At 50.5% G+C, this 23,073-nt stretch overlaps 2 protein-coding genes across 4 annotated transcripts; one reads left to right on the top strand and one right to left on the bottom strand.

Moving 5' to 3' along the window:
- Positions 1 to 5,022: 5,022 nt before the first annotated feature.
- Positions 5,023 to 11,715, top strand: LOC111144090 (calcium and integrin binding family member 3). 2 transcript variants are annotated; one of them, XM_022498200.1, is made up of 6 exons: positions 5,023 to 6,261; positions 6,477 to 6,511; positions 8,204 to 8,315; positions 9,267 to 9,414; positions 10,305 to 10,500; positions 11,694 to 11,715. In XM_022498200.1, exons 1-6 carry the CDS (start codon positions 6,211 to 6,213, stop codon positions 11,713 to 11,715), a joined length of 564 nt encoding a protein of 187 aa, XP_022353908.1. In that variant the 5' UTR covers positions 5,023 to 6,210. The 2 variants fall into 2 exon arrangements, with proteins under 2 accessions (XP_022353908.1, XP_022353909.1); XM_022498201.1 differs by lacking the exons at positions 6,477 to 6,511; positions 8,204 to 8,315.
- Positions 11,716 to 13,258: 1,543 nt separating this feature from the next.
- Positions 13,259 to 22,661, bottom strand: LOC111144217 (hematopoietic SH2 domain containing). Of its 2 annotated transcripts, XM_022498428.1 has the most exons (7): positions 22,551 to 22,661; positions 20,815 to 20,888; positions 19,072 to 19,217; positions 17,835 to 17,924; positions 16,629 to 16,794; positions 16,037 to 16,174; positions 13,259 to 13,947 (listed from the first exon to the last, which is right to left on the bottom strand). In XM_022498428.1, exons 3-7 carry the CDS (start codon positions 19,194 to 19,196, stop codon positions 13,381 to 13,383), a joined length of 1,086 nt encoding a protein of 361 aa, XP_022354136.1. In that variant the 5' UTR covers positions 19,197 to 19,217; positions 20,815 to 20,888; positions 22,551 to 22,661; the 3' UTR covers positions 13,259 to 13,380. The 2 variants fall into 2 exon arrangements, with proteins under 2 accessions (XP_022354136.1, XP_022354137.1); XM_022498429.1 differs by lacking the exon at positions 20,815 to 20,888.
- Positions 22,662 to 23,073: the final 412 nt, after the last annotated feature.

The following is a 23,073-nucleotide window of genomic DNA, read 5'->3' as shown; positions in this document are numbered from 1 at the left end:
TAAACGTCCACACTGGTGCTTTATCACATGACACTGCCCTCTGTACCATCGAGGACCCTGATAGGGAGGATTTCTTTAACACAATCTGCAGTGTTTCCAAAGAATAGTGTATGGAAAGGGAAAGCAGTTACCCAAGGATGGGAAAACAGGCAAATGCCGCCATAACCCAAGAGATCAAGGTCAACATTGTCGGTGACATCATGTAGCTATCAAGTAACCCCAGGTATGATGTGATGAGGAGGACATCTCACCTCTGAGGTCTTCCCCCCAAAACCCATAAATTCAGTCCGATCATGAGAAAATACCAAATAAAAATAAGGGACATTCTATACAGTACCTGACTGGTAATCTTCAGGATTATAAAGGTCATGAGGGGAAAAAAGGACTAAAAAATCAAAACCAAATAAAACAAAACAGACTGAAGATCAGGACCCTAAGATCCCAAGTGTGACGTGGGATCCTGACACAGAAAGAAGGACGTGACTGCATATGCACACCCATGTTCATAACAGCGTTATTCCCAGTAATCAAAAGGTGGAAAGACACCAATGTCCATTGATAGAGGAATGAATGAACAAAATGTGATCTATCCATACAATGGAATATTAATCTTAAGAGGGAAAGGAATTCTGACATGCTACAATGTGGCTGAACCCGGAAGACATGCTGAGTGAAAGAAGCCAGACTCAAAAGGACAAATACCGTATGACTCCATTTACATGAGGTTTCCAGAATAGGCAAATTCACAGAAATGGAAAGTGGGATGGTGAGTTCCAGGAACTGGGGGAGGGGAGAATGCAGAGCTGTTTAATGAGGACAGAGTTTCAGTTCTTCAAGATGAAAAGAGGTCTGGGGACAGATGGTGACAGCTGCCCAACAGTGTGAATGTATTCTATCCCACTGAGCTGTGCACTTATAAGTGGTCAAAATGGGGGCGCCTGGGTGGCTCAGAGGGTTAAAGCCTCTGCCTTCGGCTCAGGTCGTGATCCCAGGGTCCTGGGATTGAGCCCCACATCGGGCTCTCTGCTCAGCAGGGAGCCTGCTTCCCCCTCTCTCTCTGCCTGCCTCTCTGCCTACTTGCGATCTCTGTCTGTCAAATAAATAAAATCTTTTTTTAAAAAATGGTCAAAATGGGGAGCACCTGGGTGGCTCAGATGGTTAAGCATCTGCCTTTGGCTTGGGTCATGATCCCAGGGTCTGGGGACAGAGCCCTACGTTGGGCTCCCTGCTTGGCGAGGAATCTGCTTCTCCCTCTCCCTCAGCCTGCTGCTCCCCCTGCTTGTGTGCTCTGTCTCTGTCTGTCTCTCTCTCTCTCTCAAATGAATTTTTTTTTTAAATGGTCAAAATGGTAAATGTTATGTGTACTTTACCACAATTTTCCCTCAATGGTAACATCTTACCAAACTCTAGTGCAATTTCACAACTGGGATATCGGCATTATTATAGGCAAGATATAGAGCAGTGCATTATCACCAAGACCCTTCTTGATGCACTTGATCTACACCCATCCCCCACCCCCACCCCATCCCTGCACACTGGCAGCCTGCTGTTCTCATTCCTATAATTTTGTCATTTAAAGAACACTATGTAAGTGGAAACTCACATTACATAACATTTAAGGATTGGCTTCGCCCCCCAACAGTCAGCAGAATTCCCCAGAGATTCATCCAAATTGTCAGGTGTATCCCTTTTATTGCTGAACAGTGTTCCGTGGTTTGGATGGACCAGTTTGTTTAACCATTCATCTGTTGAAAGATATATGGGTTGTTTCCTGTTTGGGGCTGTTTTGAATAAAACATCCATTACAGGTTTTTATATGAATATAGGTTTTCATTTCTCTGGGATTTCCTGAGAGGGCAAGTGCTGGGTCCTATGGTGGTTACATTTTGTTTTTATTGTATTTTATTGTAGTAAGAGCACTCAACGTGAGCTCTAACCTCTTCATAAATTTTTAAGTGTTACAAAGCATTATCGTTGGCTATAGATATAATGTCCAGTAGACCTCTGGAACTTACTCGTCTTGCTTGATGAATCTTGCTTTGTGCCTGTTGGCTAGTAAGCCACTTTCTCCCTTCCCCCAGTCCCTGTGAACCACCATTCTACTTTCTCCTCCTGTAAGTGGAATCCCGTAGTATTTGTCTTTCTGTGACTGGCTTATTTCACTGAGCAAATGCACTCAAAGGTCACCCGTGTTGTTACATATTGCACAATTTCCTTCTCCCACCTCCTGCCATGCATATACGCCCTATTTTCTTTATCCTTTCATCCATCCATGGACATTTAGGTTGTTCCCATATCTTGGCTATTGTGAATAATGCTGCAGTGAACGTAAGAATGTTAATACCTCTTTTGAGATCCTGATTTCGTTTCTTCTGGATGTATACTGGCACCTATGGGAGATCTATTTTTAATTTTTTGGCACTTCCATACCTGTTTCCATGGCTGATGTTATGGAATTTGCATTCCAACCCACAATATACAGGGTTGCCATTTCTCTACATCCTCATCAACACATACCGGCTTTTGTTTTTTTCATGATAGCCATCCTGATAGTGATATCTCACTATTGTTTTGATTGGTTTTCCCCTGATGATTATTGAAATGCTGTATTGTCATTACGATTCTAAATTCTTTATCCTATATTACCAGGGGGGAAATTGTTGCCCATTATTTGTCATAATATAAGCTGGTATTTATCCATACAAAGATAAAATTAATTTATTCATGCCATGAAAAATTATTTCTTGGAAATGCAATAAAGAAAAAAATCCCATGATTGGAGCTGGGTGTCAGAGAGGCAGCCTCTGGTGGCTGACCAACTGGAGGAGCAGCTTGGTAATTGTAATTAGTGCTTGGTGAGCTCCAACACAGAACCACCCTCCTGCTCTCCTCCAACTGCGTCAAACTTACTCCAGCCTCAGGACCTTTGTACTTGCTCTTCTCACTGCCAGGGACTCCCTTCCCACTCACGATTCCCTCAGTTCCCTCCAGTCACTACTCAAATATTGCTTCATCAGGGGGGCTTTCCTCTCCCAATCCATTTAGCCCAACCTCTTCTCTCTCTATCCCTGCCCCATTTTATTTTTCTTCCTGGAACTTAACACTCCTGACTAATTATGTGTTTATTTGGTTGCTTCCCCACTGGCACGGGAGCTCCATGAGAGCGCTGCTTTTGTATCATCAGGACCTAGGACAGTGCCTGGCACACATTAGGTGCTCAATAATTAATTGTTTATGGGTGGGGAGGCACATAGCCAAATCACGGAGTCCCTGATAGGGTGAGGCATAGGAATCTGGACTTCAACCATGAGGCACTGGGGAGTAAGGAGATGTTTGCTAATTCGTTTTCTTATTGTTTACATTTTTTAAAATGTTTTTACATGCAAAAAAACTCACCCTTTTTGGTGTACAGTTCTATGAGTTTTGATAAACGAATACAGCCATGTAACCAATACTACAATCAAAATATAGAACAGTTTCATCTCCCCTAAGTTTCCCTTGTTCCTCCATCTGCAGCCCCTGGCAACCATTGGTCTGTTTTCTGCCCCTATAGTTTTGTCTTGTTGAGTATGTCATACTGATGGAATCATCCAGTAGGTAGCCTCTTGAGTCTGGCTTCTTTCGGTTAGCCTAACGCATCTGAGGTTCTTTCATTTTGTGTGTATCTGTAGTTAATTCCGTTTTATGGTTGAGTAGTCATCTCTTGCATGTATGGACCCCAGTTTGTTTAACCATTTCGCAGGTGAAGAATATTTGCGTTGCTTCCAGGTTTTAGTCATTACGCATAAAGTCGCTATCGCTCTTCCCGTACAGATATTTTTAAAAACAGAGATATAATTCACCCACTCTACAAGTCACCCTTTAGAGTGTGCAGTTCAGTGAGATTTATCCCCTTCACAGAGTTGTGCAACTGTCACCACCGTCTAGTTCCAGAACATTCTTGTCACTCCAGAAGGAAACCCCACCCCCTTGAACAGTCAATCTCCCTCCCCCTCCCCCAGCCCCTTAGCAACCACTAAATGTGCTTTCTGTCTCTGTGGACTTGGCGCTTCTGAACATTTCATATACATGGAATCACGCACTAGGTGGCCTTTTGTGTCTGACTGCTTTCACACAGTGTGGTATTTTCAAGGCTCATCCACGTTGTGGCAAGCATCAGTGCTTCATTCCTTTTATATGACTGGATAGAATTCCATTGTATAAATGGACCACAATTTCTTTTTTTTTTTTAAGGAAAAAATTTTTTAAGGTTTTATTTATTCATTTAACAAAGAGGGAGAGTACAAGCAGGGAGAGCACCAGGCAGAGTGGGAGGGAGAAGCAAGCTCTCTGCTGAGCCAGGAGCCGGATGTGGGACTCCATCCCAGGACCCTGGGATCATGACCTGAGCCAAAGGCAGACACTTAATGAACTGAGCCACCCAGGTGTCCCACGAACCACAATTTCTTTATCCATTCATCCACCGACAAACATCTGGGTTGTTTCTACTTTGGGGCTATTTTGAATAATGCTGTTATGGACATTCACATACAAGTCTTTACGGGCACATACATTTTTCAATACTCTCCACCTCGGAGCGAACATTTCGGGGTCATATGTTAACTCTATGTTTAACTTTCTAAAGAACTGCCAAACTGTTTTCCAAAGCAGCCGCACCATTTTGCATTCCCACCAGCAGTGTATGAGTGTTCCAGTATCTCCACATCCTGGCCAGCAATTTGCTATTTTCTGTCTTTTTTTGTTGTGATCCTGGGGTCCAGGGATTGAGCCCCGCATTGGGCTCCCTGCTCAGTGGGGAGTCTGCTTCTCCCTCTCTCCGCCCTTCCTCCAACTCGAGCTCTCCCTCTCTCTCAAATAAATAAGTAAATAAATAAGATCTTCAGAGGGAGAAAGAATCTCAAGCAGACTCCATGCTGAGCACGTAGCTGGACATGGGGCTCAATCTCATGACCCTGAGGTCATGACCTGAGCTGAAACCAAGAGTCAGAGGCTTAACTAACTGTGCTACCCAGGCGCCCCTATAGGAATGTTCTAATCCATTTTCCAGAGTGGCTGGACTTTTTGCAACACCACCAGCAATTAATAAGAGCTCCAGTTCCCTCACATCCTCTCCAATACTTGATATTGTCAGGGTTTTTTTTTTTCTTTTAAATCATCCCAAGGAGGTCTTTAAAGCCTAATCATAGTCACATTCTACAAGATGGCCTCACACACTGGGCGGAGGAGAGTTGATGAGACTAGGAAGAACGTGATGGTCCAGGCCAGAGAGAGTGGGAATGAGGGAAGGGGAAGATCCCAGAGCAGTTCAGTGGGGGTGGGGTGTGGTAGTGGAAAAGGCTGAGCAGGAGAAGAAAGTGGAGGGACAGGAGAGACCCAAAGGAAGAATAGTGTGGAGCACCCGGTTGAGGACTTTTGACCCCCAGGTGTTCTGCCCAAAAGGATTCTGGGTCTTAATAAGGTTGGCAGCTGCTACATTGTATCTACCCATTGAGGATTCATGGTGAACATTAGCATGCTAACTGCTCTGAAAAAGTCCTGCAATAAAGAATTCTGTTTGGTATTATTTAACCGACTGTTCTCTAACTTACACCTTGGATCACTTTTCTTAAGCTGTAACATCATCAATCATCATCATCACCTTCAATGTACATCTGGGGACCTCTTTAGCTTGTTCGCCCAGTTATTATGCTCCCAGTGCCTAAAACTGGCTTAAACCAAATGGTTAAAAAATTTTTCTTTGGTTGCATTAATGGTCTCGTTAGATCTTCAGAATGATTCGATGAGTTAGGTACTAATATAACTTCCATCTTACAAACGAGGCTTACAGAAGTCAGGTGACGTGTCTAAGGCACAAAGCTGGTGGGTGGATAGGTGGTATTTGAGCTGGGATCTGCTTGCTGTCTCCCCATCACCCTGCCTGTCTCTGGAAGGGACCCCATACCCCCAGCTTCACCCAGTCATGACAGATGTGGTCTGCTGTTCTGGGACCTCCTGCAGTCCTTCTTGTCCTGGTAGCCATGAACGTACTCGGAGAGCTCAGCTGTAACTTGATCTTACCAGACTGGGGGTGACAGGGCGGGTGGGCAGGTGACGCCAGGGCAGGGAGATTTGCCCAGACACTGGTGTGCAGCCGCCTGGAAGCCTGTGTGGTCCTGAGGAGACTGGGGAGCTTCGGGAGTTTGTCTCAGAGTCTTGGCAGTGGTCTTCACCATGGGCAACAAGCAGACAGTCTTCACTCATGAGCAGCTGGAAGCGTATCAGGTAGGGGAGATGGGCTGGACCCTCAGGAGGTTTGGCAGCCTTGGCTTCCTGGCCTGAGAAGTGGGGACAGCATCATTTGTCCTGGGTGTGCAGCCAACAAGCATTCCTGGTGTAGCTCTGTGTGCAAGAACAGGCAGAAATGGCCGTGCAGTGGGAGGGAGAGGAAGGTGGCCTCTGAGGCAGGCTCTGGGCCAAGCCAACATCTCTCTCTGCAGGACTGCACCTTCTTCACAAGAAAGGAAATCATGAGGTCAGTCTGGGGAGAAAAGGAGGAAGATCTGGAAACACCTTTCTCTCCTTCGCTGGAGGATGTTTGCCATTGACCAGGACTGAGTGCCCCATGGTGGTTAAAACACAAAGGGAGGGATTGCGGGCATGGTCAGTGGACGGAGGCCGAGATGGGGATGCTGAGAAGCCACATCTTGTCACATCGTCACTGTCTCTAGGTTGATTAGCTTGGGCTTTCTCCCAAGGGTTGTGGGGAGCCATGGAGAGTATGTGAGCAGGGGTGGGGAGGGGTGGGGTGGGGTGGGAAGGACAGATCTGCATGTTAGAAAGATCCCCCCTGAGGCCAGTGTGAGGAGGCTGGGACTAGAGGCTGGGCACCTGGGGGCAGAGGCTAGAAGCAGCTGTGGGTTGCGGGGGTGGCATCCAGGTAAGGGTGCGGGTAGGCAGTCTGTGGCCACTGCAGGTTGTTAGCATGAGCTAGAGAAGCATAGATGGGTATCCCACGTTACTGCTCAGTGCCCACGCAGCCATTGTCCTGAGGCCCCGACCCATGAACTCGGAGCTATGAAACCCAAGCCGGCCGGGGTTCAGATACAGAGTGATAGGGGCCAAGGCCCGAATTGTGTGGGCACGGAATATCCATTATTGATGGGCACACCTTTCACCAGTGAGCCCCATTGTCTGGGTGAGGACAGCTCATAGGGTCACCCTGGCCATCACGATCAGATTACTGATGGGGAAACTGAGGCTTGGACAGGGAAGGCTGACCCCAGCTCTGCAGATGGGCAGAGCTCCAAGGAGTTAGAGGGCTGACATTTCGTCCACCCAAGCTTCTTGTTTATCAGCAGAATAACTCAAGCTTAGAGGGGAAGAGGAAAATGCTCACGGCCATGCGGAAGCCCAGACCCAGACTGTTCCCTGAGGGGGCCTGGACAGGGACCTGGGTGGTCAGGACTGAAATCCCAGATACCTCCTCCTTGAGTTCCTAGCCATCATATGACTCAGGGGCTCCCATCTCCCTTGGAATCAACCCTTAGCAGCTTGGGGACCTCTGACTCACCAAGGATAGTCTCACCAAGGCTGCTGCTTTTCATGCCTCCAGTGAAGATAGGGTGACAGCAGGTGAGGACATTGGAGTGGAGAGCTCACCTCACCAACTAGGTGGTGTCGGTGGCATTTGGTATTTTGCAAAATGTCTTGCATGCATTAAAAAAACCCTAATATTGGCCTTTTGTCTCTGCTCTGGCCCAGTTAAGGAATGCTTGCATTATGGGGTGAAAGAAGGAAAATGTGAGAATGGGGGGGGGGTCTCTAGAGCCAGTGGCCAACAATGTGATGATACTCAGAGATTCAGAGATTCACTCAGACTCTCTGAATTTTGATGTGAAACGATCTCACCTTAAGCACACTCCCTTTTGCCATCCCCACCTGCCTGGTCAGCTCCTACTCATTCTTCAAAGCCCAGTATCAATCTCCCCACTGAGTTTCCCCTAGCTCTGGGGCCCTCTCCACTATGGCCCTGTCCCCAGGGGGTAGATGTGCCTATGTTTGGCTCTGTGTGTTTGAGGACTGGGCCCAGAGCTGATGACTCTTGGGGACCCACGATCCTTCAATCCTCCCGTGTGGAGTGAGCAGTGGCAAGAATGAGAGAAAGGGGACAAGTCCTCCCCATGCCATCTCCCAGCCCTGCCCGGTGTTTCCCTCCCCATACCAGGCTCTTCTATCGCTACCAGGACCTGGCTCCCCAGCTCGTTCCCCTCGACTACACCAGCAGCCCTGATGTGAAGGTGCCCTACGAGCTCATCAGCAGCATGCCCGAGCTGAAGGTATCCGCGGGCCATTGGGCAGGCAGGGAAAAAATAGTAAGGATACCTGCTGTGGCATTCCTATAAAGTGGATGCATTTTACAGATGTAAGAAGTGAGGTTCAGAGAGGTTAAGAAACTTGGTCATGGTCACACAGCTAGGATGTGACAGAGACAGGATTCAGACCGGGGGTCGTTGGAACAATGGGATGAGATAATGCTGGTGAAGGGCTTGGCACGGGGTCTACGGCATGGCAAGTAGTCAGGGAACGTGTTCTTTTTTTCATAGCAAGGGCCGCTAAAAAGGCAGGTCCTTCTCAGCTGGATGTTTGTCACATAGTTTGTGCTGCCGAAGGGGATTTGTGGGCTGAGTGACTGAGCAGAGATGATTTTACCACAAGGGACAGAGACCTCATTGGAGAGGGACAAAATATATTGGAACACCGGAGGAGAAACCCCAGGGGGCAGAGCTATTACCAGGTCTGGCTGGAACCCGGGTTTCTGAGGGTGTGCTCAGGAGTCTCCCTCCATCTCTCAGCTTCCCCCAGGAAGGGGCTTTAGTCTCAGGCAGCCTGTCTGCCCGAGGTGGTGAAGGGAAGCCCCGGTGGTCCCAGATCCCTCCTGCCAGTTCTGCAACCACCGGAAACCAGGTCCCTCCAGCTCCATCTTCCAGGGCAGCCTCTGATTGTCCAGTTTGAGTCATGCTACCTACCCCAGAACCAATCATGGTTGCCAATGGTAGCGCTGTCTGATTGGCCTCAACCAGGTCACGTGGTTCCATCTGGAGCCACAAGTGGGGTGAAGGACACCCAGACCACAGGTCCAGAGCAAGGAGTTGCCTGAAGGCCACGGTCGGGAGGAAGTTTGAAGGTGGGGGGTAATTGAAGGTTTCAGGAAGGCGGGTGCTGAGAGCGTTTCCATAGGGAGCCTGGAGTCCTGGGTCAGGGATGGCCTCCCGGCTTCCTGCCTCCAGGACAACCCATTCCGCCAGAGGATTGCCCAGGTGTTCTCTGAGGACGGGGACGGGCACATGACCTTGGACAACTTCCTGGACATGTTTTCTGTGATGAGCGAAATGGCTCCCCGCGACCTCAAAGCCTATTATGCTTTTAAAATTTATGGTGCGTGCAGGGCATGGGGGTGGGGGAGCGTGGGAGTGGGGTGGGGAGTGGGAACAAGACCCTGCCTGGGGCCAGGGGCTGCGCTGCCATCACTGATGTCTCCCCGGGGGTTTCGAGGCCCTGTGTGGCCCTGTCCTGCACACTTGGTACTTGCTCTCCTCACCCCTTTACTTACTCCTTTCCAGCCACACTGGCCTTCCTCTTCCTCCAGCACTCCAAACTCTTCCTCCCTCCCGGCCTCTGCATCTGCTGTTCCCTCTGCCTGCCAACACCTTTTCCTTGACTCCTGCTCATCTTGAAGTCTAGGTCAAAAGCAGTAACACCCTCAATCACTCTCCACCCCATATCCTAGTTCCCTCCCAGCACAGAGCAGTGCTGCTTAATTTCTGTTAATAATCTGTTCATTTCTTATGGATTTCTCTCTGATGAGACCCAAGGGCAGCAACAGTGTCTGTTTTCTTCCCCATTGGTCTCTCATGCCTGGCAAAAAGTAGGTGCTCAATAAATACTTGTTGACTGACTGAGTGAATGGAAATCTATCACAGTGCCTGGAACATAGTAGGTGCTCACTAAAAACCTGTTGAATTAACGGAACTTTGTCACAGATAAAGAACATAATAGGCACTCTCTAAATCCTTATTGAGTGAGTAGATGAAAAACAGTCACATATGCCTGGCACATAGTAGGGGCTCAATAAATACTTGGGGAGTGAATGAATGACCTCCCACCAGGACTCTGCTCAATTCCAAAGCAAGACCCGGCTATTATCTCAGGGTCTTGGGTTCTCTCCAGTGCCTCAGTTTGCTCCTCTGTAACATGGGGTCAAGAGGCCCAACCTGCCTGTGCCCGGCTGTGCCCCCACTCCATATCCCCTCCATCCCACTGCACAGACTTTAACAATGATGGCTACATCTGTGAGTGGGACCTGGAGCAGACAGTGACCAAGCTGACGCAGGGGGAGCTGAGTGCTGAGGAGGTGAGCCTGGTGTGTGAGAAGGTGCTAGATGAGGCCGATGGCGACCACGATGGGCGGCTGTCCTTGGAAGACTTCCAGAACATGATCCTGCGGGCACCTGACTTCCTCAGGTGTGACACTCCTTGCCACTTTGCATGTCTGAGAGGGGCTCCTACAGAACTAGTTCACAGACTCCATTTGTGAAAGTTCCTCTGTTCATTCATTTGTGACCTTGGAGAACTTTCCCAGCCTTCCTGGCCTCGGTCCCTGCATCTTTAAAATGGGGATATTTGGGGACCCTGTGAGTGACGCCCTGTGGGTGGATGCAGCTCTTCGGGTGAATGCAACATGGCTGGTCTTCAGCTCTCTCTTGCCTGAACATTTGGCAGTGAACAGAGTGTACAACTGTACTAGGCAGTCCTGGAGAGGATCAGAGCCCCCATCATAGGGCTGATAGCCAGTTAATACAGGGGGTGGCCCAGCCACCTGTTTTTGTACCTCCCGTGAGCAAAGAATGATTTTTATGTTTCTTAAATGGCGGGGGAAAGATTAAAGACTAACAGTGCTCTGTGACTCATGAAATGGATATGAAATTCAAATTTCCGTGTCCAGCAGTGGTTTATTGGCACACGGCCAGGCCTGCTTGTACTTGGATCGGCCATGGTTGCTTTCGAGCTACAAGGCCCAGCAGAGTCCTTGCACGAAGCTGGAAATACCAACCATTTGGCTCTTTATGGGAAAAGTTGGCCGATCCCTGAGTTAGTATGTGGAAAGACTTTACGGCAGGGTTGGCACACAGTAGATGCTCAATATCTATGTGCTGGGGTTGCAGCTGTGGCTATTACTACGTGTCCTGACATGCACAGAGGGCACCCCCACCACCTGGAGAAGCACGGCTGGTCTCTTAGCGTACAGAGACACGAAAATGACAACTGAATGAACCCTACGGAAGACAGCATCTCTGTGTGGCAGTGCCCTGTGCATTTGCCCCCTTGGCCGTCATTATAGCCCCAAGCAGAGGGATGGCTATTATCCCCATTTTATAGAGAAGTAAACTGAAGCCCAGGGGTAGCCACTCACTCAGAGTCCCACAGCAAGTCTGCGGTGGAGTCAGAATGTCAACTCCCGTCCAAAGAGGTGTGCTTTCCACCCCTGTGGGGGTTGAGCGGGGGCCACAGCCTGGGGTTCTTGAGGGGATCCATCTCCTGCTGTGGTTCCTGGCCTCAGGGAGTCCCTGCAGGAGAGTTCGGGGATGCGGGGTGGGGGGACAAAGGAGGGCCACCTTCTCTGCCTGAAGACTGACTCTCCTTCTTTTTGCACCCAGCACCTTCCACATCCGCATCTGAGCGCACCATGGAGGAGAAGCCAGGTCAGAGGAGGACAGGGTGACCCCTCACTCCACGGTGGAATCCGGTCTCCCTGGGTTCCAGGAATAAACACACATCATTGAGTCACATCTGCTTGGAGGACACGTGTTTCACCTTAAACCTGCCGGATGGGAGAGAGGAAGCCTGGGCTCTCACCTCTGCCCTCACTGCGTGACCCTGGGTGGGGCTGTGCCCTCTGAACCCTGATCTCCGCATTTATACTAGGGAGTGGCTGAATTCTAGATCTCTGTCCAACGTGAGGGCTGGAGGTGCACTGGTGGCTGTGAGTTTTGGGGGGCAGAGACCAGATGTGGAGATCACGCCCATGGGATCTCACTCCCGGGCCTCCCAAGGCTGAACCCTGCCTCCAACCTCTCAAGCCTCCTCTTTCCTCCCAATCCTTGAGCTTCTCAAAGGGACCAAAGCTTTAACTCCATGCTCATTCATTAGAACAGCCAGAGGAGGTCTCTGGGGGAGGTGGCAGCAATGTCATTCACTGAGGCTGGCACTGTACAGTTTACGAAGCACTTGTCTCTCTGCCATCGCATTGGCTGCCTGTGGCATCCCGGCAGGGTTGACTGAGAAGCAATCACACTTCATTCGGAGGGAACGGGCTTATTAGCCCAAGGCCACACCTCATGTCATCTGTAAAGGCAGCCTTGAGCCCAGGCCCACCTCTTTCCAGATCCCAGAATATCTACACTTTGAGGATTTGAGAAGCCCCACACCCACTCCACCACATCTGGGGGCTCACCTAGAGCCCCAGTAATTCCAGGGAGGGATGGTCATTCCTGGAATTGAAACGAGCTACCACGCCCCTTCCCAGACCCTTTCACTGTGTGTCACTGCCCCCCGCACCCAGCTTCCACTTACTAAGCACCTACTCTGAGCCAAAGCCTCAGTTTTTATGTGCATCCTTTTGGTTCATCCTGAGGAAGAGGGATTGCTGCTCTCCCCATTTTCCAGATGAGAAAACAAGCCCAGAGAGGTGTAGGAACTCACTAGATGTCACACAGTCTTGTGACCTGGGATTTCCTCCAGATCCCACTGCTAACCATGACCCTGGGCTGGCTGTCTTCTTCTTTAAACGGGCTCATATGCTTCTCCTAAATCTGATGTTGGTGTTGGAAGCGTGTACCGTGTGCCAAGCCCTCTCCAAGTCTCACCTCCTTCATTTGCATGAGAACCCCAGGAGGAAGGTGTGAACAGCTCTGTTTATAGGCAACGATGTACTTAGGGGTGAGCCAGGGGCAGCGGATGTAGGGAAAGGACTCCAACTGACTGGGTTTCAAATCCTGGCACTGACCCACTATAACTGGGTGATCTTGGCTGTGCCTCTCCTCCTCTCTGACCCTTAGTCTCTTCTTTAAAATATGCAGCATGAGCCTACCTGCTGGGCCTGCTCAGAGGCGGAACAGAAATAATGAATGTGGAGGCTTTGGCGTGGGGCCTGGCACACAGTATGTGCCCTAGACCCTTCCTGTAACTGGTTATTATTACTCAAATCACCAGGTCACCCCACTGGCAACTGCAGGACCAGACCCAAGCAATGTCTTTATTACATTTCTCAGTTCCTGAGGACTGGTGGGTAAATAACAAGGGGTCCAGTGTGAGCAACCCCCAGAGCCAGGACAAAGCTCTTCTTTAACAGTACCCAGGGGCAAAGGGTGGTGGTGGGTGGTACTCCTCAGGGAGCCAGTCCTTCTGGGATTCTGCCAAGTCCTTTGTCTCTGGTCTGGACACTTTTGAGGACAGGGCCCTCACTACCGCTTGGTGCCAACCCTTGACCCTCGGGGTTGCCTCGCTCCAGCTGGCCAATCTTGAGGCCTTCCTGGATGGGTTGGCTCTGTCTCTCCGATCCTGGGGCCATGAGGGGCTTGCAGGGGACATGGCCACTGAGCTGTCTGTGTCAACATTACCTTCCCAGTGTGTGTCACCTGGCGTGGTCCTTGAGCTGTGTGTCACTGTTGGTGGCCCAGCACTCCAGAGCGATGACAAGTTCATAGATGGCAGGTGGGATGTCAGCTGCTGCTGGACCCTCTTGCCTGTCTCAGGGAGTGTCTTGAGGTTCCTCCAGAGTTTCCGGCAGGCCTTCTCAAGAGGAGCTTTTGGGGGGCAGGAGGAAGTGGCTTCCTCCGTGGAGACTCTGTCCATCTGTGCTCGTGGCTCCCTTCCCTTTGGCCAGTGAAGCAGGACCGGGCTTGCTGAGGTCTGAAACCAAGAGCAGGTAAGACCTGGGCCATCCCACCCACCAGAGCTCTGAATCTGTCCTGGAGGTTGGGACATGGGTCCCACTCAGACATCTGGAGGGGTGAGAAGGACTCCAAGTGAACCCCAAACCTGATCCCATGCCCCCTCCCCATCCGCATGAACACCTTCATTATCTACCCCAGAGACTGGCAAACTCTTTTCATAAAGGGCCAGAGAGTAAATATTTTTAGGTTTCTTGGCCACACAGTCTCTGTTCTGAGGCAACTGAGATGGTTCGTCAATGAGTGTGCATGCCTGCATTCCAACAAAACTTGATGGTTGTGGAAATTCCACTTTCATCTGATTTTCACAGCTCATGAAATATTACTTTTATTTTTATGCTTTTCGACTGCTCAAAAACATGAAAGCCCTGCTTAGCTCATGGGCCAGACAGAAACAGGCCAGATGGGGTCCTCAGGCCCTGATCTACTTGGTCATTCAGGTGACCTTGGCGGCAGATGCTGACAATGCCCCATCCATCTCCCTTTGCCCTGAGCACTCAGTGCCCCCAGCTCCACTCCCAAAGGCCAGCAGAGGGGACTCTGGCCGGGGTCCTTCTATGAACCCACGGCAGGCCAGAAGTGCAGAAAATTAAAATCTCCCAGGAGCAGCACTTGACCAAGTACTAATGGGAGATGGAGTATCAATACCCCAACTCCTTACCCCTAAGGTGGGATAACCGGTGTGCATGTCCCATGCAGAGTTCTAGCTTTCCTGGGGGAGACCAAACCCTGGCTGCCCACAGGGGAACCTGCTCCCTAACACGCCCTTCATGGGCTGCCCTCTTCTGTCCCACTTCCCCGCTCCCCTACTGGCACATCTTGGGATCACCTCCCAAATAATGGAGGCCCCAGGGACTCAAACCATGACAGCAGCTCGCTTCCCCTCACCCCCCACCTCCAGATTCCCTTCTAAAATGCCTCAAATATCCTCTTCTTGCTCTACCCCCAGGGATCCTTTTCTGGTCCCTCCCAGTCTCTGCCTTGGACAGTCCCTGCCTCCTTCCTGCCACCTCCTTACTGCCACCAGGCAGCCCCTCCTGCAGTTGGCAGCCACAGGCTCTCTCATTGCAACTCCCCCTGCACAACTGGACTAGAATGCCAGCTCCTCACCCAGGCCCCAAGGCCCTGCATGACTGGCTCCTGCTGTTCCTGGTCCCTCGCCTCCCAGGGACCTCCCTTTCATTCACCCCACTCCATACACATACTGGCTATTGTTGTTCTTTTGATTTGCAAATACACTGAGCCTCAGGACCTTTGTATGTGCTCTTTTCTCTGCCTGAAACACCCTCCCTGCATAGCTGTGTGTGACTGACTCCTCCTTATCCTATGCATCCCAGGTCTATACCATCTCTCCCAGGAGGTCTTCCCTGACTGTTCCCTTCACCACTTAGCTCCACACCCACTGATGTTCATCCTACCAGCCTGTTTCATTGCCACTATTATCAGAACTTCCCTGCCATGTGGGGGCATGGAGAACACCACTATCACAGTCTGATAGGGGAGGCAGGCAGGAAACATGAAAATGCACAAATTTTTAATCCACAAAAAGACTTTTTAAATTGTGAGGAGAGCTCTGCAGTGAATAAACAGGGTGAGGGGATGGAGAATGCAGAGGGGACTACTTCCAATCTGGAGTCTGGGGAGGGAGACACTTGAAGAATTGAAGAAAGAAGCCAGGCATAGGAAATCTGGGAGCAGAGCACACACAGCATGTGCAAAGGTGTGTGGCACCTGAGGTGGGTGGCACCAACATGTGCAAAGGTCCTGAGGTGGGACCAGCACATGCAAAGGTCCTAAGGCTAGCTTGATGCATCAGAACAACAGAAAGGATAACAGAGAGGCTGGAGCTGGGCTGGTGCTGGGCACAAGGAGTAGCTGAGGTCACAGTTTGGATTTTCATTGCAGTGTCTTGAAAAATCACTGGAAGGTTTTATACTTGGAGTTATAGGGTCTAATTTTTCACTCCAGAAAGTCTCCTCTGGCAACTGTTGGCCACTTCTGCCCCTGCCCCACCCCTGCGTTAGAGATGCGAGCTTTCTGTCACATACCTTCTCAGGTGCAGCCCTGGGATAGGAGGAGGAAGGATTCTGATGTTCCCTGGGGACATGGGCGGGGCTGGTGACTTCCTCAGTCAGTGCATTGGAGTAAAGGAAGAGATCCTCATAATCCAAGTTCTCTGGATCCTTCTGTAGGGCAGAGGGCATATACTGCTCAGCCCCAAAAGGGAGATGGGGGTGGTCCCAGGGTCCCAGACAAACCCTAGAAGGTGGCGCTGAGGGCTGCCTTGCCCATGAACCTTGTATGGAAGCCTGCCCCTCCCACAGTAGCTTCCGAGGGTAGGAGCACCCCGCCCCCCCCACTGCCATCCCCTTCCACTCCCATGAGCCTTATAAGGAGATATATTATTCCTATAGATCAGCCAAGGTTATACCCCCACAAACGAACCCTTGTAACAAATTAGCCTGGGGGGCAGGGGTGAGGCAGGGAAGGAGGACCAGAAGGGGTGGGGCTGTGGGAGGGCAGGGACCACAATCATGACAGAATCACAAGAGGCTGAATGGGGAGCATGGGAACAAAATGAGTCTGGGGGCTTGGCCCCTGCGAGGGCAGCTACAGTCCCCCAGGGGTTCCAACCCTTACCTGCCCACAGGGCTGGGTCAGCAGGTCCCTGTGGGGCCGCACAGGCTGCTGCTGGTGGAATGTGACCAGGGCGTCCAGTGAGGCATGGGCCTTCTCTTCCCCAGGGATCATGACGCTCCCATCATCCAGAAGCTTCACCATGAAGTGGCGGCAGCAGCTCTGGGCTCTGCGGTGACACTGCTGGGGCTAGAAGTCCTATTCCTCCTCCTTCCAACCCCATCTCCCCCCTCCCCCATCTGGTGGCACTGAGGCTGCAGCTCTAGTGTTTAGGTTCCCAGGAGCTTTCTGCATTTTTTTAGCCATGTGACACTGGTACTAACCACACTGTGCCTCAGTTTCCCCATCTATAACGTGGGGCTACTAAGGCTGACCTCGGGATTTCTCACAAAAATGGAATAAGCTACCGCAGATAAAAGCTTAGCTCAGTGTCTGGCTGGAGTCAAAGGATCAGTAGAAGTGATGGTAGTGAAAACCGGAGTCAGGCCCCCAGGCTAAGTCTATGCGCCTGGCACACAGCAGGTCCTCAATAAATGGTCTGTTAATGGATGGATGCACTTATTAATGGCCCACTATGTGCTTACTGTATCTCATTTAATTTTCACAACAGTCTGAATGACTTTCGCATTCCTATATTAGAGATGAGGACTTTGGGGGAGGCACAGATAGGTTGAGTAACTTGTCCAAGGTCACACAGCATGTCAGTGGCCTTAGACTGTGTGACTCGGGGCCTAAACTTCTCCCACGGTGGGTAACTCTCCAGTGAAGCCATTGGATTTTTTTTTTTTTTTAATTCCTTTGGACTGGAGTCCTTTTTGAAAAGTAGTTTGTGTTGTTGAATCCTGTGGGACGCCCGGTCAGGTTCTGAGGCCTTAAGGAGCTGGACTGCCCTAAGTTTCCTTAACATGTCCCTGCGGGTGGAGTCACAGAGTTGCCAAGCAGATGGCTGAATGGGGAGGGGTGGTTAGGGGAGGGCAGCAGCCACTCTTGGGCTCCCAGCAGCCCCTGTTCTCAGACACATAGGCTGTTACCACGAAGCCCCCATCTGCTGGTTATAGCCGGACCTGCAGCTGCTCATTCCAGCCAGATTTGGCTAGAACTTTACACCAGTTGCTCTCTGAGCAGTTGTGGCATGAAACACCCCTTGCCTCCTCCCAGGAAACCTTGGAGCCCTCCCACCCCTTCCCTGGCCCCTAGCCCAGGCCTTACTTGTAGGACAGCGTGTAGCCCACGTGGCTGTGACTCACTCTAATGAGAAAGGATCCCACTGGCTCTAACTCCAGCAAATTCTCGGCGTCCCTGGAAGGACAGACACAGGAGGGAGATGTGCACCCGTCATCCCAGGACTGAACAAACCTAAACCCCTTTGTTGTGGTGGTTTCTGACCTTGGGATACTCAGGCACAGGGATGTTCCCATCAGGGGCAGAAGGCCTCTGATGACTTTGACCCCAGGACAGACTTTCTTCTATACCCCACCAACCTTGCCTGCCTTCCTGATGCCTGAAATGCCTTCATACCCAGTAACTTCTCACCAAATCACTACTAGTATTCACCATCATCATGTCTATGATTATCCTGGGGTCACAGAGAGGAAGGAAGGTGGCCTTCTACAGGACAAGATGGGGAGACTTGGGGAGACCCAAGCTGTCTACTCCAGAGGCCGCTGACCACGTGTAGCTACTGTGCACTTAGAATGTGGTTTTTAAGATGTGCTTTTGGCATAGGATACCAGAGGTTCAAGACTTACTATAGGATAAAGGAATGAGTGAGCCTTTAGTGCTCATGTTGAAATGATAATATCCTGGATATACTGGGTTGAAGAAAAGATAAGATTAAAATTAATTCTGCCTGTTTCTTTTTACTTCTTTTACTATAGCTACTAAAAGCTAAAATTGCAACACGTGGCTCACATTATATTCTTAGGGGCGACCCTGCCCCAAAACTCAGAGATGGCGGCCAATCTGCCCTCTTGTGGCTTTCGTGACATTCTCTCAATGTCTCTAGGCTAATAGTGGCCATAGATGTTCTCTTCATTTGTTTGAGAACCGAGGGGGTAAACTAATGAGATGTATTTGTTTATGTCCACAGAACTCAGTCCAGTGTAGAAAGGGTATGTAGGTCATGTCCCTGATGGATGGAGAGCCGCTGTTTGGGACACTGTGTTAAGAAGGATTCAGAGGCTGCACCCTGCCATGATTGATGGCAGATGCCTGGCTTCGGGGGATGGGTCCCTGGCAGTGCTGATCTGGTGGCCACTAGTATAGAGAAAGCTGAGGTCCAAGGATGGGAAGTAACTGGTCCACGTCCCACGCTGAGTCCCCACCTGCCCAGGACTTCAGAGCTCTTTTCACCAAGCCAAGCTGAGTCCAGAATTCTGTAGAAAATCTGCCCAGGGTGGGGGCAGACAAGGAAAGGGCATGGTGGAAGGTGTGTGTGTGTCCTTACTCTCTCGAGATGGCACCGTGGAACCATGCAGGGACCCCTTCTTGGGAGAGCTGAACCACCTGAGTCTGCACAAACCAGTCCAGTCGAGGGGGCAGTGGTGGGGGCAGTTTTCCTGCCTCTGTCATGGCTTTCTGGGGAGCGGTTACCTGGCAGTAGGAGGGAGGAGAGAGAGTCAAGCCTGGTCCACCTCCTGTACTTTGCTCTGTTCTTACAGCTCATGGTGCCTCCTCCTTGGGTAAGTCCTCCAAGCTGGTGAGAGCAACAGGCTTGAAACCAGCTTGTGTTTCTTGAGCACCTACTATGCATTCATTCATTGGCTTCTCCCAGAATTTTTCCTTGTCCTTCTGTTCTTTTTACACTATTACTACCAAGTGTTCGAAAGCTCCCTTTATAAATATATGCATTTAAGCTTAAAAACTGACTTTATTGAGGGACACCAGTGTGGCACAGTCGGGTAAGCACCCGACTCTTGGTTTTGGCTCAGGGTGCAATTTCAGGGTCCTGAGATCAAGCTCTGCATTGGGCTCCACATTCAGCATGGGGTCTGCTAGAGATTCTCTCCCCCTCTCCCTCTGTCCCTCCTGCTAGTGCACGCTCTCTCTCTCTCTCTCTCTCTCTCAAATACTTTTTTAAAAGATGAACTGACTTTATTTAAATAAATATCAACATCCCAGGAGGTATGGGGACATGGCAAAATGGTAAGTGAAGGGGCACCTGGGTGGCTCAGTGGGTTGAGCTTCTGCCTTCGCTCAAGTCATGATCAGGTCATGATCTAGACCTGGGATTGAGCCCCGCATTGGGCTCTCTGCTCAGAGGGGAGTCTGCTTCCCCCTCTCTCTCTGCCTGCCTCTCTGCCCACTTGTGATCTCTGCCTATCAAATAAATAAATAAAATCTTAAAAAGAAAATGGTAAGTGAAGAAACACTAGAGAGATGTGGCCCTGAGTAACTTCCTTTGCTCCCAACATCATCATGTCTGGTGGCACCAAAGCCACATCTGTAATGTGTCAGGGACAACAACATGAATTCATATGAGTTTCGACAGTTTTAAGCTCAAGGTAACACTGGAATTGTGAGCCAATGACTGGGAGCTGAAGAAAAAGAATAGTCCTGATTTTTAAAAAATTATTTTTAAAAGATTTTATTTATTGGGTGCCTGGGTGGCTCAGTTGGTTAAGCAACTGCCTTCAGCTCAGGTCATGATCCTGGAGTCCCAGAATCGAGCCCCGCATTGGGATCCCAGCTCCACGGGGAATCTGCTTCTCCCTCTGATCTTCTCCCCTCTCATGCTCTCTCTCACTGTCTCTCTCTCTCTCAAATAAATAAATAAAATCTTAAAAAAAAGATTTTATTTATTTATTGGACAGAGAGAGACACAGCAAGAGAGGGAACACAAGCATGGGGAATGGGAGAGGGAGAAGCAGTCTTCCTGCTGAGCAGGGAGCTCGAAGCTGGGCTCCATCCCAGGACCCTGGGATCATGATCTGAGCCGAAGGGCAAACGCTTAACCAACTGAGCCACCCAGGCGCCCCAATAGTCCTGATTTGTAAAAGAGTATCAAATCAATGCAAAACCAGCCACAGGGGCATGCCCTGCTGGGTGGTCTGCTCAGAACCCTTCATGGTCACCCTTAATTCTGTCCCTAACCTGGCCTACCCCCTACGCCGGCCCTATCTAATGTTTCAATATTGCAGAAGGTCATTATTACTGGGCTGTTTCCAGAGGTGGGGACATATTGACTAACCTGGTCAATATTGACTTTCTTTTGCCAGAAGACAGATGCTGAGCACGCCCTCCCGAGAGAGGCCCAAAGGCATTCTGGGACGAGTAAAATTAAAAAAATCTATTAAGAAATATTTAATAAATTAGGGTGACAAAGCAAAGAGCCTGGAATCAGAGCCAGATAGCCTGGGTTCCAGCCCCAGCTCCCCCACTCAGCTGCTGTGTGACTTGAGTAAGTCACTTAATATCTCTGTGCCTTTAGTTTCATCTGTAGTTTGGGGATATGATGATATTTGCCTGGGAAAATACAGTTCCTTCAGAACTACGCGCTCTGTGTATATAATAAATATTCATGAATCCAGTAGTGTCCAGGTTTGTTCTTTTTTCTACCTGGGAGAACTCCTATTTATCCTTCAAGACCCAACAAAAATATCCCCTCCTCCAGGCAGCTTTCCTGTCTCTTCCCCTAGACAAAGCCTTGGCCCCCTTCTCTGTCTCCCATCTTCCTCTCTGCTCCTGCCCAAGTTTTGCCTAGCCTTGCCTCGTGGAGCTCAAGTGTCTGCGTGTAGTGTGAGTCCGGAAGGCAGGTTTTTCTTTCTGTTAATTCAAGTGCCTGACTTAAGCTTTGACTGCCAAGTCATCTACTTGAACTCACTGAAGTCTATCACGAATAAACACATTGAGAGCCACACAACTAGATAAAGAGCTAGGATTCCCCCCCCTTTTTCTCCCCCACCCCCACAGCCTCACCACGAGGCTCCTTTATTTCAGTCATCCTAGTTGATTTCGGTAACTGGCCATTTGGATCATTTCCCCCCCTTCTTTCTTTTCTTTTTTCCCTCTTCCCGTGCTTCAAATTCCTGCTCTTATACATTCACTAATAAGGAGTGAGCCCCCCAAACCCTAGCCACCCCCCCCAAGCCCAATAAAGTAGAACCCCAGGGCCATGTGCGCTGGCTTGGTCCCTCTCTGCAACCTGGTTGTGTGCCCCCTGGCCTGCCATGGACACCCCAGGGCTATGTAAGTAATAGATTTTTTTCTTCAAAGTTTCCAGATGGTTATGGCTGATGGTCAGTTTGCGATCCTAAGAACCACCGGGGTCAGTCCTGTTGTCACACTGGTTTGGCAAGGGGAGACGTGAGTGGGAAGCTCTGGGGCCTGGGCAAGCGCCCGAGTCATTTACTATCAGACCGAGATGCACAAAGCACTGTGTCTGTTTCTGTCTCCCCCACATCAAGGGCGCCCAGAGACCTGGTCCAGGGCTAGGTCATTTTGGATTTTTCTGGGTCCCCAATACTACCTGGTGCTGGGCGGGCACAGACGAGTGTGCAGGGGTGTCTGGTGATGAACATCCAGGGATGAATGAATCCGTACTAAGTTTTGACCTCCTGACCCAGACACTGGGGCTTCCCCCATCTCCTTGTCCCCCACACTCCAGCCCTAAGGACATCCTTGCTCTACCCCAAACTGACCAAGCTCTCTTACCCTCCACACCTTGGTCCATGCTGTTTCCCTGCCAGGAATGCCCTCCCCCCAGCCCCAGCTCCGTTTTTCAGTGGTCAGCTCCCACTGGAAATTTCTTCTGCTTTTCTGGTCTCTACCACCTTGTCCCTCCTTCTGGCCCAGCCTGGCTCTCATGCTCTGTCTTCTAGAAATCTGGGATGACGCTGAGGCTCCTGGGGCCCGGGCCTCACCCAGCATGGGGCAGGCCCAGAAGTGGGCGTGTGGCTGGCTAAGGGACTCCCACCCTGCACTTACCTGGGAGACCCCTGGGCAGCCGACACCCTCACTCTTGCTGTCCTTAGAGCCTGCAGGAGCCTTGGTTTCGATTCAGGGTCTGCACGTCAGTGGGGTGGGGCTACTGCCCCCAGGCTGTTCCTGTTTCCTTAAGCAGGTGAGCCCTAGGGGCGGGACTGGGACTCTGCTGGTTGCCTGTGGTATGCTATGCAGTCCAGCAACGCCTCTGAGCTGTGTAGAGGGACACCTAGCTTTACCCATGACAAGCCTTTATCGAGCACCTACTGTGTGCCAGATCCTTAGGGGACAGAGAGGGACCCCAAGAGGTGCAAGCCCCACCCCTCCTGGCATCTATAATCTAGCAAGCAATGAAGAAGAGTAAGAAACGATTAACGTTTTAAAGCAGACAGCCTCGGGGCGCCTGGGTGGCTCAGTGGGTTGAAGCCTCTGCCTTCGGCTCAGGTCGTGATCCCAGGGTTCTGGGATCGAGCCCCGCATCGGGCTCTCTGCTCAGCGGTGAGCCTGCTTCCTCCTCTCTCTCTCT

The sequence above is a fragment of the Enhydra lutris genome, unplaced genomic scaffold (genome assembly GCF_002288905.1).
Source record: "Enhydra lutris kenyoni isolate GAN:26980312 unplaced genomic scaffold, ASM228890v2 scaffoldscaffold10, whole genome shotgun sequence".
Lineage (NCBI taxonomy): Eukaryota > Metazoa > Chordata > Mammalia > Carnivora > Mustelidae > Enhydra > Enhydra lutris.
This window is presented reverse-complemented; position numbering and strand designations above follow the sequence as displayed.